Source organism: Eumetopias jubatus, unplaced genomic scaffold, assembly GCF_037043125.1.
Source record: "Eumetopias jubatus isolate StellerSeaLion01/CBP00866 unplaced genomic scaffold, mEumJub1_p1.0 scaffold_2, whole genome shotgun sequence".
In the NCBI taxonomy this organism is placed as follows: Eukaryota; Metazoa; Chordata; class Mammalia; order Carnivora; family Otariidae; genus Eumetopias; species Eumetopias jubatus.
The window spans coordinates 171173799-171191509 of NW_028274808.1; the positions used below are offsets into that span (position 1 = coordinate 171173799).

The following is a 17711-nucleotide window of genomic DNA, read 5'->3' on the forward strand; positions in this document are numbered from 1 at the left end:
TTGCTGTCTTTAGTGAACTCATTTAAACCCAAACTAAGTTTTGAGTTACTTAAAACTCCACAGAATTATTCTTCTTTCTTCCAAGTTGACACCCTAATCCTGCTGCTCTGATCCAGTTTTAACTTGGAAAGCTTATAAATCCCTTTTTTCCATCACTTAGGGGGTCCTCAGATCATTAGGAGGAAGGGCCTCATCACCCACACAGGACTGTCTTCTCTTTTAAAGGCTCCTGGTAACCTGGCCTCTACCTAAAAGGCCAAAGGGGTGGTTCTGATTTAATCTCATTTTTTATTCTGAGCTACAAGATGGACTGTGGGCATTTGTTTAGAGTCATTACATCTTACATGTTGAAACCAGCCAAGTAACTGACAAAGCCCTTTGTGCAGTTAGAAACAGAGCTGCCACGGAAGGCAGTATGGCCATGCCAGTGGGTACAGAGGGGATTCCAGGTTTGGCTCCCCTCAGCATACAGACCATACAATCACCTAACCTAAACTTCACTACATAGCCTCCAGATGCCAGAGTGTTTCCATCAGTTCCCCCTCATAAAATGCATAATGAAAACCAATATATCCAGGTGCCAGGCTTCTAAGAAGCTCAAACACTTGGAAGAGCTGTCACAGACCTATGTGATTTACCTTTTGTAGAAGCAAAGCCACCTAAAGACCATCATGTAGTCAATAGTGAAAAGGGAAAGAACAGACTCATTCCTCTCTCTGCTTTCTCCTTTTTCCAGACAGCAATCTGGGGCCATCTGGGGCACTGGTAAGCCTCCAGCAACCACTACGGACACAAAGAATGTGAGAACTGGAAGAGAGTTGTGAGACCCTCAGTATGGTCTATGCCTCTCATTCTAGCAGCCAGGAGGCCTGAGCCCAAAAAGGCAAGAACATCCGCTAAAGGTCACACCGGGAGCCGCTGGCCAATTTGGAGCCTGACTCTTCACCACCTGCCTCATGTCTGGTCTCTGAGAAGAGCACTGCCAAGGCAGGTTCAACCACAGGTCGTACCGTGCAATGGCGAGAACTCTAGCAGACGGGTGTGTGAGCAGCTCTGTGGCCCTAGGCCCATTGCAATTGAGCCATGTTTCCTTATCCATAGAAAGGGGAAAGTCATAATTAGCAAAAACCTATTACTAAAACTGGTGCTGGGAAATTCAGATAAAGTTTAAATAATGCCTATAGTAGGCTTCAGAAAACTGCTCTGCCTCACCCACTGTCTTAGAGATGAATTACACTTGTGTAACTTCTTCCATTGAGCTGCTAATAAAGTCAGAAGAAAACTGTAAGCTTCATACATATTTGTAAAGCTTGGTCTAAACTCTTGGTTTATTCATGACTGCATTGACCAGAACTCAGTAATCACTAGATTAGACTCCGAAAGGCTCCGATCTTGCCAGCAGATGCTAATATACATTTACTTAAAAGAAATAGTTGTTTTACTCAAACACTAATAATCATCAAAGTTAAGATGTAAAATGGAGCTACTCAAACTAGCTGTGATGAAGAACCAATTTTTGTTTTCTTTTGAAGTGTTCTAATCCACTGCTGGTACTTTTATAAAATACATTACAAGTGAATTTATAAAGGAACATGAAACAGGAGAAAAGACTGATACAACATAAGTCCACATTTTTTTCTTTTTTCTTTTTTTTTTTTTTTAAGATTTTATTCATTTATTCATGAGAGAGACAGAGGGAGAGAGAGAGGGAGAGAGAAGCAGAGGGAGAAGCAGGCTCCTCGCTGAGCAGGGAGCCCGATGCGGGACTCGATCCCAGGACCCTGGGATCATGACCTGAACTGAAGGCAGACGCTTAACCATCTGAGCCATCCAGGCACCCCACATTTTTTTCTTTTAAGGATTACCCTCATCAAATTGCTGGAAAAGTTTCTAAGTGCTTAGTCTCAAGTTTTATACTCAGTCCAGTCACGTGTGGACGGGCACACAATCCACAGACCGCACTGACAAACAGCAAATACTGCCCACCCACCCGGGCCTCCCAGAATAGCAGGCATGTGCAGTGTGCTTCCAGGGATCAGCTAATTTACTGCTCAAAGCAATCACTGTCATCACCCACATCTTACACATGGAGAAAGTGGGGCTCAGGGAGGTTAAGCCATTTGCCTAGGATCACAAGGCAAATCAGTAGGGCTGGGATCTAAACCTGGGACTGCCTGTCTGAAGTCTGCACAAAATTCTCTTGTCTCCTGAGAGTGCTCACAGAAGCCGTGCAATCAGTTTTCACTTTACCATTTAACTCAGAATATGTCATCATCATCTAGGTTGTAGGCAACCAAGCCCTGTTTTCCTATCTTCTTCCTGTTTTCTGGGCTTCTGGGCATTTTAATTAAGAGGAATACTAATGGTGGTAAAATTTACATCAATTAAGATATCTGGAAACAGACTGGGGAAAGACATTGTAACTAGGAGGGCGCCTGGGTGGCTCAGTCGGTTAAGCGACTGCCTTCAGCTAAGGTCATGATCCTGGAGTCCCGGGATCGAGTCCCGCATCGGGCTCCCTCCTCGGCAGGGAGTCTGCTTCTCCCTCTGACCCTCCCCCCTCTCATGCTCTATCTCATTCTCTCTCTCAAATAAATAAATAAAATCTTAAAAAAAAAAAAAAGACATGGTAACTAGGAGAAAAATGGCCACCAAAATTGGACTTTAACATATTTTTTTTATTCCATACTTCTCCCCAATCATCAATGTGAGGTAAGGATGACTGGACGGATTTCCCATAAAGCTTACCTTGCCCAACAGCCGAATGCATTTTCTCCATGTCAAACTTAATTTTTGATCTTCCTGGAGTGCTAAGCATCTTTTCCCAAACTGCGGTTACTTCTTTGAGACAAGGAGTGATTTCTTCATAATCGAGCTTTAGGCGCTTGTTCAGCAAATCATTTTCAGAGGCTAGAAGACATCATTTAAGAACATGTTAGAGAGAATGCTATGGCTGCCTACTCACACATCACTGCTGAGATGTCAAGCTGTTACAGCCAGCTTACCAGGTCCAAACTAAAGTCACTGTTCCTGCCCCACTCCATTTTCCTTACCTTGGAAAAAACTAAATGCACCTGGGAGGTATCCTTGATTTCTCTTGCCTCTTCATCACCCACAGTGAGTCCTGTTGGCTCTACTATTACAGTACACCCCATACCTGTGCAGCTCCAGCAATCTCCACAGCTACCTACTAAACTGCAAATATCTCAAGGACGGGAGCTGTGTGTTAAAAGTCCTGGTGCCCGGCATGCTTAGAGACCAACAAAATTTATTCATCTGAACCAGGAGAGACCCTCCAAGGATAGTTCCTCCTTGGTTAGAGCCAAACCTCCTTAGGTAGCTTCTACTTAGTCATGTTTCTGCTTCCCGCAGCTCAACAGAGGAAATCTGCCCCTCTCATAGGACACTGCCCCAAATATATGAAGGTAGTTACTATTTCCCACCAACCTTATTCAGCTTAAACTGCATTAAAAATGTACCTAAATTACCAAAATGGGGTGGGGGAGGGGAGAGGAATCAATAAAGGAAAAGTTTAACTTGACAATTCTCAGGATTCGACCAGACAATTTCACTCCCATCTAAAACCACTATATCCTATTTCGACACAGTGGTAATGCTATCAGCCCCCAAATCCATTCCATCTCACATCTCAGATCCTGACTACAAGTGTATTAGACAGCAGGTAGGATGCATAGCTAAGTATAAGCCAATACCTAGGCCTCTGCAGAACGGACCAACTACTGTCTTTTATGATATAATAAGCAAAGACTATGTCCTAAGTACTTTATATTTAGCAACATTTCACCCTAACGACTCTCTGAGGCAGAGTTCTGGGTGAGAAAACTGAGGCACAGAGGCTGAGTAGTTCCTCCTCTGTCCTCAGCAGGAGGTGGAGGGACCTGGGGCCCTTGCCCTTCTCCACTGCCCAGCAGAGCTTGCTGTTCTTAATTATACAGTTTTTCTGGGATGAGGCATATATCTATCGGGGGTCTTAAATGTTTGACAGAATCCAGTGGAGCTTTCTGGGCCTAGAGTTTTCCGAATGGAAGATTTCCAATACGAATGTGATCTCTTTAACAGATACAGGGCCATTCAGATCTTTTTCTTCTCATTTCAGTTTTGGTAAGTTGCACCTCTCACGAAGTTTGTCCATTCCATCTAAGCTGTTACGTTTCCTGGCATAAAGTCATTTTTTGTCCTAGAGACACTGATAAGTCAATGCAAACATCTCATGAGTCTGTCCTCCCCCAACCCCCTGAAAATACGTGCACTCTCCCTACCCCCACATTATTCAGGAGGAGAGGAGGCTGCTCATAGTAAGCCCAGGCCCACAGAAGTAGGAGGTGCTGGAGGCAGGATCTGAAGATCCCCGGCTTAACCACTATACTTCTTTGTACACTTCAGTGCCTATTATTTTTAAGATGGGAATTACAGCTACCTTACTGAGTTGCTCTGATGAGGATTAAAGGAGATGAAATATACTAAACATCTACAAAATGTCTACTAATCAGCAAGTGTTCACAAATTATCCAAAATATAAAGGCAAATAAGGAAAAGCATAAAACACTGCTTTACTAATTAAAGTGCTGATAACATGAAATAAAACATTTTCTTTCTCCATATTAGAAATTGAGCAAAGGCTAACTCCGTTAATCTGGTTAATGCTCCCCTAACAGTTAAGACCTGATTCACTAGATGCAAGGATTATGTACTTAACTGACCCAATTACCACCTTCAGGTACAAATGCACCAAAAGATGGCACTGAAATGGCTGCAGAGCTCCCTCGTCCAGCCCTCATTTCATGGACACAGACACTGAAGTTCACAGAAAGTACTGGGCTTGCCCAAAGTTATTTACCAGCTGGTGGGTAGTCAAATGACTCTGGGCCTGGTGCTGCCTCACCTGTGATTTTTCATCTACCACTTTATTCTTCTCCTTCTTAACTTTGGATAATGTTTTTTAAGGTCCCACTAAACAACCCTATGACAAATCGGGTTCAGGACTAGCTTTGCTGGGGACAGAGATTGCAGGTAGCACTGGGCTCTCGGTGCCAACGGACGTTTCTCTGGCAGTGAGCTCTGCTGTGAGCCTTTGGGACTGACTGAAGAGCCCAGCAAGCAAAATGAGGGAACCGCTCTGAGGTCAACAGAGCGATACCATCGAGCCAGAAGATTCAGTTGAAAAGGCTTACTCCATGTATTTCACTGTTGGCCCAAGCACCATCCTGCTGTGAGTATCCCAACACTGCTGCCTAAGATCCGTAGCCTCCAAAATGTCTTATCAGGCAAGGCAGTTGGTGCATACTTGTGACAAACGTCAAGGCTCCCAGCCAAGGCCTTTAGATATAAGACCAAACTGCTTAAATTATTAAATAAGGGTCTACAAACCCATGATTGTGCTTTCTGGGGCTAGGGCAACCAGGACTACATGAGATCAAAGGTAACTTTGCAAAAGAGTCCTCTAAAATGTATATTACCATTTACCATGGATGTATGAGTGAACTTGGACTTTGAACTAATAATCTTCAGGTCTGATTTATGCCCATTACACAGGGTGGGCTGAAGCTGCCCATCCCCAATCCTGCACTATTAGCACTGCCTTCACAGATAAAATGTTCTTCCAACTGCCACCATTTCTTAAAAACTTAGTAAGGAAAGGCTAAAAGGCTGGAAGCATCAATGATTAAATGACCTCCAAACGTGTACAGATTTTAGAAAAATTACGCTCAATCTTTATTTTTTTACGGCCAACACAGGACAAAAACCTTTAAAAAAATACCTTCAGTTACGATTCAATTAAAATTCAAAATTCAAATGTGTTGTTATACCATTATGCAGATATAGTGTCTTTATTATTATTTTTTTGAAGATTTTATGTATTTATTTGACAGAGAAAGAGAGCACAAGTAGGCAGAGAGGCGGGCAGGGGGAGAGGGAGAAGCAGACTCCCCGTGAGCAGACAGCACGACATGGGGCTCAATCCCAGGACCCTGGGATCATGACCTGAGCCAAAGGCAGCCGCTTAACTGACTGAGCCACCCAGGTGCCCCCAGATAGTGTCTTTAATATGAACTTTAATATGAAGTATGAAATTCTGAATGACATGAGTCAGTTCAACAAGCAACAGTATGCTAACCCCAAACCATGGCTGTATTGAACCACACCCTGTCCTGCATTAGCTGCCTGCATCTTCATTTATAATAGGGGGAAAATGGTCCTGCAGAGGGGCATGGCAGAGACTGTTGGGTGGGGAGACAGGAAATGCATTTTAGACCCAGCACCACGAGAAGTTAGCTGTTTAACTCTGGGGAAATCAGAATTCAGCTTCCAACTGCCTACAGTGGAGTGAAGTGGATTTAGATGATGTGGTTTAGTTCTTTCTCAGATGCAGTGGTTCTGGAATAGTAACAGATACTTAATCTACATATTCAAAAGCCAGGAAATAGACTTAAGCATAGAAGAACCCCCTCATACATGTTCTTCTTACTTCTTTCCCAAACAGCAAGCAATTCAGCTTTAACACCTGATCAATTTCAACCACTCCCAGTCACAATTTAACTTTCCTTTAAAAAGCAACTAAAAGTGGCACCTGGGTGGCTCACTCAGTTAAAGGTTCGACTCTTGGTTTTGGCTCAGTTTGTGATCTCAGGGTCACGAGACTGAACCCCTCTGCACTCTAAATAGAGTTTGCTTGAGATTCTCCCTCTCCCTGCCCCTCCTGCTTGTGTGTTCTCTCCCTAAAAGAAATAAATAAGTTGGGGCGCCTGGGTCAGTTAAGCGTCTGCCTTTGGCTCAGGTCATGATCTCAGGGTCCTGGGATCAAGCCTGTGTCAGGCTCCCTGCTCAGTGAGGAGTTTGCTTCTCCCGCTCCCTCTGCCCTTCCCCCCACCCACGCTCATGCTCTCTCTCTCAAATAAATAAAATACAATCTTAAAAAAAAAAATCTTTAAAAAAAATAAAAAACAACTAAAAAAAAAAAACCCAATGCAATAGAATGACTGTCTCTCTAGTATACAGTACACTCCTGGTTGGTTCTTGTCAAATCTTGCTTCTGTATTTATTTAAAGATTTATTTATGTGAGAGAGAGAGAGAGTGAGCATGGGGGGGGGCAGAGGGAGAAGAAGAGAGAGTTCCAAGCAGACTCCACACCAAGTATGGAGCCAGAAGTGGGGCTCAATCCCACAACTCTGAGATCAACGACCTAAGCCAAAACCAAGAGTCAGTTGCTCAACTGACTGAGCCACCCAGATACCCCTTGTTTCTATATTTAATGAGAAAGTTCTGTGCCCATCCCACCCCAACAAAGCTTACCAAATGTTTTTTAGGCAATTCATGGTCAGGTTCTTATTGATGATTAAGCTTCTCAGCAATATAGGTACTGTAATGCACTGAAACCATGCTTTCTAAATTATATTAAAGAAGCTTATTATGCTTTCACCACAAAGGTAAACATATGCTGAACTTTAAAGAGCTAAGAAGAGAAAATTAATTCAAACAGCAAGAACGAAAGACCAGCCAGGACTGACCACTGCCAGATGAAATAAGGAAGCAGCAGAAGGGCCAGTGAACGCAACGCAACACCTGGCAAGGTGTTCCAGGGAGCCTGACGAAACTCTTCCCCGCTCATTCTTCTCTGTCTGGTCATCATACACAGCTTTACAAAAGCTCTGCTTCTGTGGCATACTGATCTTATCGCGTCGATGCAGTCATGATGCCTCCTAACATCCCAAGAAGCCAGCCAGCACCATTCCCATTTTACAGCTACGCCCTGATTTTCCATGGCTGGCATTTCCACCAAGATTGGCCAGGATAAGTATTAGGATTTACGACCTACACGACGAACATAACTGCCTCTCCGCTTTTCAACAAAAATCCCAACCAAAAGACACGAGTGTGAGTGCTGTGCTCCAGAGCCGTCATTCAGCTCATGCTCATTTAGCACTTGGTGATGTCATCACAGTCAAATCTCTTTCCAACATCTGCTTTTACTTGTTTTTTAAAGATTTATTTAGACATCTGCTTTTAGAATGGCCTTCAAGAACACACAAGAAAACAGCAGGAAAACAGAGCTGGAAGAAAACTTAGCATTCAGTGCTGTAAAATCCCCTTGAGTGGCACCCCTTCCACAGCACCATCCAGGGATGACCCGTCTGCCTTGACACCGGGGACAGGGCTGGGGGGGGGGGCGGAGCCCACAGTATCTGTCAGTGGCCCATTCCAGCCATGAAGCTACTTTCATAACAAAAGGTCTTATTACTTTGTATCTGACTTCTTGTTTTTGATCAAAGATGACACACTTTTTTGGACTATGAACCTTATTCTTCAGATTCGGTGTCTTAATAACTTTCACCTCTATACAGATCTCAAGATAAAAGATGAAGATCTGCAGTCAAGAAGTAAGTTCAATGAAAGGTACTCTACTTGCACAATTGCCCTGGGCCATGGCGGCACAACTCAACTGCCTCCCTCTGGATGATACGTCTGACTTCCTGCTCAAAATGACCATGATTTCGCATCCAGCCAGTGCTCTATACTGCTAGACCCATGTTCTTTCCATCAGACCACCCACTTAGCTTCTGAGCTACTAGGAAAATAATATTTTTTGGTTCAAGCAACAGTATAGAAACAGGAAATGAACAAAATCTAAACTTGCAAGTTTATGTCTTATTCTTGATACTGATATAACCCCTGGCAAGAATTTGGCTGGTCTGAGCCTCAGCTTCCTCTTCAGGCTAATATCTGCCTTCCAGAGCTGTCAGCATTAAACGAGTCTGTCTATATAAAACCTTGGTATCAGTTCAGGTAGAACTCCGCTAACGCTAAAGCTTAGTCCTCTTCAGATCACCTACAACCCACCAAAAATGCACAGAGTGAGGTTATGAACTTAAGTGATTTGTGTAGGATTAGTTCATACCTACCAGCCAAGCACAGACTGTGGCTGAGGGCAAAGTAGGGAGAGGGAGAGAAAACAAAACAAAAAACACTCTTCAGAGGGTTGAAGCTTACATTTGAAGGTTGTCTCTTGGAAGTTCTACATGTTATGCTAAAAATGACCATATAGGAATAATTTAATATAGTTGGTGAGATTATCATGAACTCTCCAGAAAGTAAAAAGCATTAACTTGACTTTGAAAAAGTAAACATATTTCATATATATACATATGTCTGTATGCTAGAGGATCTTGTTTTTCTTTTTAAAGACAGCATACTTATATGTCTGATGTGATTCACTTCAGAGCCAAGATAAATTATCAGGCCTGTCATTCTAAAAAAAATGGCAAACCAACCTTGCAGCTTCTGATTTTCCTTCTCCATTCTAAGGAGCAGTATCTGTTGTAAAATAGCCTTTTGCCATAACTCTCGAAGCTCGCGAGATGTCCTTTTCTTTTCCTCTGGGACGGGGCCGAAGGGTCCATCTTCACAAACTGGTTCTAAAGGAGATCGTGGTGGAAGCTCTCCCAGTTCTGAGTAATCTGGGGATAGAAAAGGACATTTCAGAATGGTCATTTCTTTTTTTAATACAGATTTAAACATAGTGTCAAATCAGAAAATTTCTGTTCATTCAGATTTTATGAAATGGTGTCACCAGACTTAAAATTTTTAAGTTTTAATATGCATTGAAATAAGTTAGGTCTGAGCCACAACCATCAAATTATACATCAAATAGCAAGCAAAAGTTGAAGGAACTGAGGAAATGTTCAAAGACACCTACTTTTAAAGGTGTAATATTCCTGTTTTCTTCTGAGTCAATGACTGTATTATTAGTAATAGCAAACATTCACAGAGTGCTCACTCCATACCAATCGTTCTGAGGGCTTTATGGATACTAGCTTATTTAACACTCAACCACCCTAGGATAGAGCTACTATAAGTATTCAGTTTTAAAGAAAAGCAAACTGAAGCACATTTGCCACCTGCCAAATGTCACAGAGCTAGGAAGTGTAGAACCAGGATCGGGGACCCAAGCAGGCTGGCTTAACCACCATGTTATAAGGCTAGGTATTCTGGAAGAAGACTAACACGTATTTAATAGCCAATAATAACAGTGACCATTAACGGGTCCTCTACCAAGTGCTGGGCACCATGCCAGGTGTTTTATATAGACAGACTCATTTAATCCTGATGACAATTCCAGAAGACAGGGATTAGCCTGAAGAGAAAACTAAGGCTCAGAGAAGCAAAGGAAGTTGCCCAGGGTCAGACAGTGAATAAGCAGGTGTGGTGCGATCCCAACCAATGTCTGCCTGACTTGGAAGTTCATGCTTTCTGCTCGATATCCCTGTAATTCAAATGTTTCCTACGTCATCAAGTCTCAAATTTCTATTTATTAGTTGAAATCTCTTTACATTTCATGAATTTGTACCCTTCTCAACTGCAGACCCCATGTGGCTGGGACACAGTGCTGTTGCAACTCACAAATACCTTACAGACAAGCAGAACATCCCACCAGCTTACTCTGAAACTAGCTACAAACAGCAAAAGTTCTCTTATGGAATATTACTCAGCCATCAGAAAGGATGAATAACTACTGTCTGCCTCAACACGGATGGAACTGGAGGGAATTGTGCTAAGTGAAATAAGTCAAGCAGAGAAAGACAATTATCGTATGGTTTCACTCATCTGTGGAACATAAGGAATAGAGTAGAGGACCACAGGGGAAGGGAGGGAAAACTGAATGGGAAGAATTCAGAGAGGGAGACAAACCATGAGAGATTCTTTGACTCCAGGAAACACACTGAAGGTTACAGAAGGGAGGGCGTGGAGGGATGGGGTAACCGGGTGATGGGTATTAAGGAGGGCACGTGTGGTGATGAGCACTGGGTGTTATACACAACTAATGAATCTCTGAACATTACATCAAAAACTAATGATGTACTTCTATGTTGGCTAATTGAACATAATAAAAAAAAGTTCTTATATGAGTGGGCCCCATCTGAGGCAAGGCATTGTTGGGTATTTCTCTCTAAACTGAACCTAAGTAAAATCACAGTCCTAACATTCTGTGAAAAGCCCTTGACAGACAACCCGAATTTCACAACCACCCAGAACACAACATACAATCTCTTCCAGTGTACAGTTCCAACAAAATTCCACACTACAATTAATTTCCAGAACAGTTTCAGCATTGGGGCGCCTGGGTGGCTCAGTCGGGTGAGCGGCTGCCTTCGGCTCGGGTCGTGATCCCGGGGTCCTGGGATCGAGCCCCGCATCGGGCTCCCTGCGCAGCCAGGAGCCTGCTTCTCCCTCTCCCTCTGCCTGCTGCTCCCCCCTGCTTGTGCTTTCTCTCTCACTATCTCTCTCTCTGTGTCAAATAAATAAAATCTTTAAAAAAAAAAAAAAAGAACAGTTTCAGCATTGATTGCTCATTATCTAAAGGTGGGTTTGATTTCCTGCTATGAAATCTTTGAAATCAAACACAAGCTACAAGTTTCATTTTATAAAGTGACTTGCCCATCTTAACTCCTATTAAAGTTACTGGATTAAAAAGAATTATGATAAGCATTAAGAATGCTTTGTGATGTCTGTAAGCATTCAAATGCTTGTCATCACATTTCTATGTCTATTTCATTATGATCCTATTAAACGAATGAATAAATTAAAATTCTTCTTTTGGAGGTAGTTTTTATGAATGTTATAGGAGGATGCTCATGTGAAATGGTCAGTATAAAAGCAGGAATAACAATTGTTGTGTGGTAGGATCTCAATCTTAAAATTATTATGAGGAGCAGGACCGTTCAGTGACTAAAAGGTCAGGCTCTGGAGCCAGGCTGTCTGGGTTTTAATTAAGACTATGCATTTTTTGATTTTGTGACCTTCAGCAAATTGCTTAACCCCTTAATGCCTCAGTTTCCCAATCTGTCAAGCAGGAATAACAGCACCTCCCTCACAGAAGTGTTACAGGGACTGGGGCACCTGGGTGGCTCAGCAGGTTAAGCATCAACTCTTAATTTCAGCTCAGGTCATGATCTCAGGGTCGAGAGAGCTGTGCTCTGCATGGAGTCTGCTTGTCCCTCTCCCTTCCCCTGCTTGCATGCGCTCTCCCTCTCTCTCTAAAATAATTTTTTTTTTTAAGAAGTGTTACAGGGATTGAGTTAATTCATATCCTATAAACTACCTGAAACAGGGTCGAACACACAGTAAGAATACAGTGAGTACTAGCTTCTTATTGGTTGCTATTACATAGTCCTTAACAGCACAGAAAAAAACACTGGAAGGAAAACACTTAAAAATTTATCCACTCAATTGTAAGCTCTAAGAAGGCCAGACAGGCCACCTTGTCAGTGAGGGTTCACCTAGCATCCGGCACAGTGCCTGCCACCTAGCAGGTGCTGGGCAGATCCTGCTGAAGAAGAGAGACAGGTGGGTGCTAGGTTTGCATGTGCTTCCTGCTGTTCTTTGTATTTCCTAAATTCGTGACAATAAACGTAATTTTTAGAACCAACTGAAGAAAAGTAATGCAAATCTGTTCCGATTTAAATCAAAGATTGCAAAATGTTCTGCAAAACACTTAGAAGACAAACCAATCCCCCCAAACTTGTGTACTTAGCATTAGTTGGTACTGAATATGATACAGCTGAAGTTTACCCTTTTTTTTCAGAAGGCATTTTAGTTAGTATTCTCATTCAATCTTATTCTGCAGCCTGGAGTCTTCCATCTGAGCTCTTCCCTTTTTTCTTTTACCATCTTGGCTGTTGAAACTCTGCTGGACACTGCGGTGGTGATTCAAGTTCTGCTTCACCTCATGCTGAAGGACTCACAAGGGTCGGCGGGGAGACGGCCTTGCCGTGGGGCAGCCTCGTCATAAAGTAGTTTAGTGACTTACAAAAGACCGATAGTTAACTGTCAGTTTGTTCTAAATCTGGCCTGGCTAAATGAATCCAAGTGGGCTGTTTTCTTATCAATGCAAAGAGACGCAAGTTTGGGCCGAGGGTGGCCCTCTTTCATGGACACATGCCTGGTGTACGGAGTGCCTGGGGTACAGTCTTGTGAGACATGTACTCAGCAGCATGGGGCTGAGTGGAGTGGCAGGGCCAGGGAAAGGATAATATGAAGATGTTGGTCAATTGGCAGCTGAGAACCTTATTCTAATAATAAATGTGTGCATTATTTTAACTTGGATCATTCCTAAGCCATTTACACCAGTTATTTATCAAGTCCATTATATACCTGGGATGTGACATGCTAGGTGGTCTAAGAGAGGCTTTGATTTTCTAACATTCTTTAGAACAACACTGGGGATCTGGCTTCCTTCCCGGACCGATACTCTTGCTGAGAGGCTGCCGTACAGAGACTGATGGGGGAGAGCAGGGAGGAACTGGGCTAGGGTCCCTCCACCCCCAGGCTGGCTTGGCAGTCCCTCTTTGTAAACCTCTATAAACACGTGCACCTTTGGGGTTCCAGTCCCTCAGTGCAAAATGTGAGAAATGATATTCCCCTCTGACTGCCCCAACTGTGGAGCCAACAGGCACTGACAGACACACATACTTCTACATCTGCAGGGCCCTGAAACCAAAAGGCCACAATAACACGCTAGCCTAGGATGAGACTTTACCTTTCGGACATGCCCTATAATGACAAGATGGAGCATGCTTAATTACAACAGAGCCTTTCAGAAACAATCGTTTTCAATGGGTTCTAAGAACTTCAAAGCCAGCCACAAGTCAGGGGTCCTGCAAGACAATCCTTGCTGGGACATTCTCAACAGGGTCATAAATAGGATCTAGGTTGGTGCGTCAATACTTTAGCTGCCAAACTGTCCTCCTGAGACTGTGCTGCCACATTCTTCTTGCCCCGCTCTGCACACAGGTGTGTGGGGAAGAGCATGACCCTGCACCATCAGTAGGAACACGGCCGACGCTGTGACAGGGCAGAGAAAACGGACATGTGCGCACACAGCCTGCCAGTTGTCCCGCGCTGACTGAAAAGTACGGAGTACGGGCCTGCTGGCTGGTACTTTCACGAGACACTGCTATCAGGTTTGAACTGCTCTTCTCCTCCTTGTAGAGACCTGACACTGAATCACACATTAAGTGCCTTGTAAGAAAGGGGCGCTCTGGGGGGAACATGAAGAGATAGGCCCTTCTTCAACATTCTGGGTTTTCCATTATCCCACAGCAGAGCATTTTTTTTTTCCAAAGATTTTACCCATTTATATTGGAGAGAGAGAGAATGAGAGATAGAGAGCACGAGACGGAAGAGGGTCAGAGGGAGAAGCAGACTCCCCGCCGAGCAGGGAGCCCGATGTGGGACTCGATCCCAGGACTCCAGGATCATGACCTGAGCCAAAGGCAGTCGCCCAACCAACTGAGCCACCCAGGCGCCCCCACAGCAGAGCATTTTTATAACTCTCTCCATCTCAAAAATCCTGATCTCTCATGCCAAAAGAGAAAGACATGTTTAAGATTCCAGCTATTCTGAAACCTCTGCTTTAGCAACATGAATAGACTTTGGAAATGAGAATTAAAACTGAACAATAAGCCTCTGGAGAAAAGTTAACAACAATAGGGATTAACGTCTGCAGCATCTGTTGTTACCAACAACTGAGGACAATTTCTTAAAAACCAGAGTAAAATGACCGTGTAGACTTAAGAAAGGAACAGGCAGTCCTCTATGAATGCTGTCAAACTGTTTACAGAGCACGAACAACTTTACCTCTCCTGCAACAATGTCGCTGTGGGAGAGCGGAGACTTCTGTGTCCCCTGCTCTGCCACGTGCCAGGGAAATAGCAGATACACACAGAACAGTCACCGAACAAAAGGATTCATTTACCCAAGACTGCTCTACAGCCTACCCTGTCTTCTTTGGAAAATAATAATAACAACAACAATAAAAGAACCTCGCTATTTTCTACAGTTGCATTATAGAATGGTCCAGCCACAGGGAGACAGATTTTTTTTTTTTTAATAACATTTGGTAAAAAGAAATATTTTTAAGTTTTTGCCACATGCCCGCTAGAAATCCAAGTATGACTAGAACACAATCCCTCAAGTTTCAACAGGGTGATAGGGAGAAGTACATGGCTGCTAGGAAGTACAAAGAAAGTGTTCTAGAAATTTAGCAAAGAAAATCAATCTCTCCTGTCAGGTCGAGAGCATGAGCCCTGGGGTCACACATCCGGGGTCAAATCCCAGCTCCACTACTCACCTAGCCACTCAAACGCAAGCATGTGTGGTCTGATGCTTTACACCTGTCCCTCATTTGCATAACAGTGTCTATGCTCTGTGGGCTGGTGTGAGTGGTTAAGAGTAAACGTGCAGAAAACACAAGTCTGGCACACAGCAAGCATTCAATAAACTGACAGCTGTCATTCTTCTTATCGCCATCATCAGGACCAGGTTTTTGGAAGTGGTGGTGGCTCTTGGAGGACATGGCAAAATCACAAAGGTGGAAATTTCTCATAAATGGGGCTACGAAAACAAGGTGTCCAGGTGACAGTTCCTCATCCAGTGACCCATTTCAGCCAATGAGCAGATGTAGGTGTGTATGTGAAAACAAGAATGGTTGAGCCCAGATTACAGAAAGCGTTGAATGATTAATTTATGTATTAATGGATGAGGAAATGGGAATCACGGAAGATTTGAGGTTTTTAGTTTTTAAGGAAAAGGTATTCCATTTATGTGTTCTTCAGTGCTGGAAAGAGACCGCGGCTGTCGGGGAACGCAGAGCTTAGCGGATCAAACGGAGGGCTATTATAAAACCACGTGAGAAGGCGCTGGGCAGGGCGGGGGCTATGAAGACAGGAGCTCGAGCCTAGCTCTGCCTGAGATGGGGTGCAAGGGGAGGAGAGGACACATGCTGGGGAGCGGGGCACACACGTTTTATTAAAAAGCGGCAGCCAAGGTATACACAGAAACGAGAAACAGAAGCAAGGGTCTTACAGGCCTCTATCTCTATACCCTTCCAAATTAGCTATTTGGCAGGGAGTCTCCAAGGCTCCACGAAGACCACTTGGAGTCACGGAGGCCAAAAGCCCCGCATCCCCCTGTTCGGAGGTTGTGAGGACAGCTCCGAGGAGCAGCAGTGAAGGAGTGAAGGCGGCATGGTAGTGGGCAGTCCAGGGCAGACAGCCAGGTGGACGGACCAGGACTGAAGGCAAGGCGGACAGGCGGCGCTCCTGGCGGCTCCGGTCAGCCCACCATGCCCCCAGCTGCCCCCCTCTGGGCTGAGCTCTGAGAGCAGAGGCATGCAGCACCCAGAGCATGGTTTCCCAGTGGTGGAGACTATGAAAGTTAAGGCCTACATAAAGCTTGAAAAGAACCAAGAAAATGCTGCAGATGAATTTTTATATTTAATGCAGGAGATAAAATTATCCTTTGAAATAAATAGCATTTGTTTTTGCATCTGCAAGGGGAATGACACTGTACTTTTCAAGAGGGCTGAAGGTCAGGGCTCTTGTCTCTTGATTAAAGTCAATAAAACTATAAAGAGGAACATACATTCAGTCTGGTGGAATATAAAACACTGAACTCTGTCATAGTTTGCTCTTTCCTATTAACCCTGTACAGAACACTGGATTTCAAACTGTGGTCCTTGGAATTTTCTAGGACACCTCAGGGTGGAAAAGCACCTCGAGCAGCACAAAAGGCCCTTGGTGAGTGCCAGCAGGCTGTGTGTGTGTGTGAGGAGGTGTCCAAGGACGTCCCGCCAACAGCCGCTGTGTGCTGACCGCGCTAGACACCCCTTGCTCACGCTCCGTTCCTTCTTCTGGACTGTGGCGGAAACAGTCAGCACTCACAGGAACACAGGGATCCAGGGCTGAAAAGGGCACCAGAAGATGACTTAGCTCAACCCCCTTCCCTTCCCAGAGGAGGAAACTGAGGCTCAAAGAGGTCCAAACTCACATTTTTTGGCCCACTGCCTATATATGTGCCAGGCCGTGTAGCTTCCAAGTCCCCACTGATTTCATGCTCACAACCACCCGATAAGCAAGGACTGTTTTTATCCCCCAACAGCACAGCCCAAGACACCAAACTAGCACTTGGACTCCGGGTGCTCAGCATGACGGGAACGAACTGGTGCTGACACTCACCCCCAGGAAAAGCAGCCCCGACTCTCCGTGCCTCAGTTCCCTCATCCACAAATCCCAGACAATAACGGCCTCCATCTCCCCCAGCTCTGTTGCAGAGATTAAATGAAAAATCCTTATCAACATATAAAATTGTACATGGCCAGGGATAAGTACTGAATTCCTATTATCATCAGTATCTATTTTATTCTAAACCTGGCTAGGTCTTTGTGCTGCTTAGACTTCTCCACAATCAGACTAGGGCTGGGGAGAAAGAAGACACCCGGTGTACCGAAGAACACTGGGGAAGACAGACGCTTACTCTTCCCAGGGGCTCTCCCCAACAACAGGAGCCCCTGGTCACTGCCTTAGCGTGTCCAGGACCCATGGTCACGACCGGCCTGGAAGCACGGGAGAGGGATGGCCACCCTCACAATAGCGGGGATGCCCTTTTAGCTTTTCTTTGTCTGGCTGACGCCCCCCTCCTTCAAAACTCAGCGCCAAGGCCACAGCCTCTGGAGAGACTCCTCTCGCCATTCCCTGCCCCGTCAGAGCCTGCGGCACCCCCTCTATGCTGCCCCAGCACCCTGGCAAACCTCAACCGAGCCTCCAGGATTCTGAGAATGGCATCCCTGGGGCCAAAAAACCCCTGCCCTGAGCACAATCTAGTCAAGAGGAGCTCGGAGAAGCAGAAGATCAAGCAG

General features: G+C 44.5%; 1 protein-coding gene across 8 annotated transcripts in view; it reads right to left on the reverse strand.

The window, feature by feature from the left end:
* TBC1D1 (TBC1 domain family member 1) overlaps positions 1 to 17711 on the reverse strand; it is a 226308-nt gene that overhangs the window by 39497 nt on the left and 169100 nt on the right. For all 8 annotated transcript variants that reach the window (XM_028090212.2, XM_028090290.2, XM_028090227.2 and 5 more), the window contains 2 exons: positions 9289 to 9474; positions 2749 to 2910 (listed from right to left, as the gene is read on the reverse strand). In XM_028090212.2, the coding sequence (XP_027946013.1) occupies positions 2749 to 2910; positions 9289 to 9474 (348 nt within the window). The remainder of the gene's footprint in view (positions 1 to 2748; positions 2911 to 9288; positions 9475 to 17711) is intronic.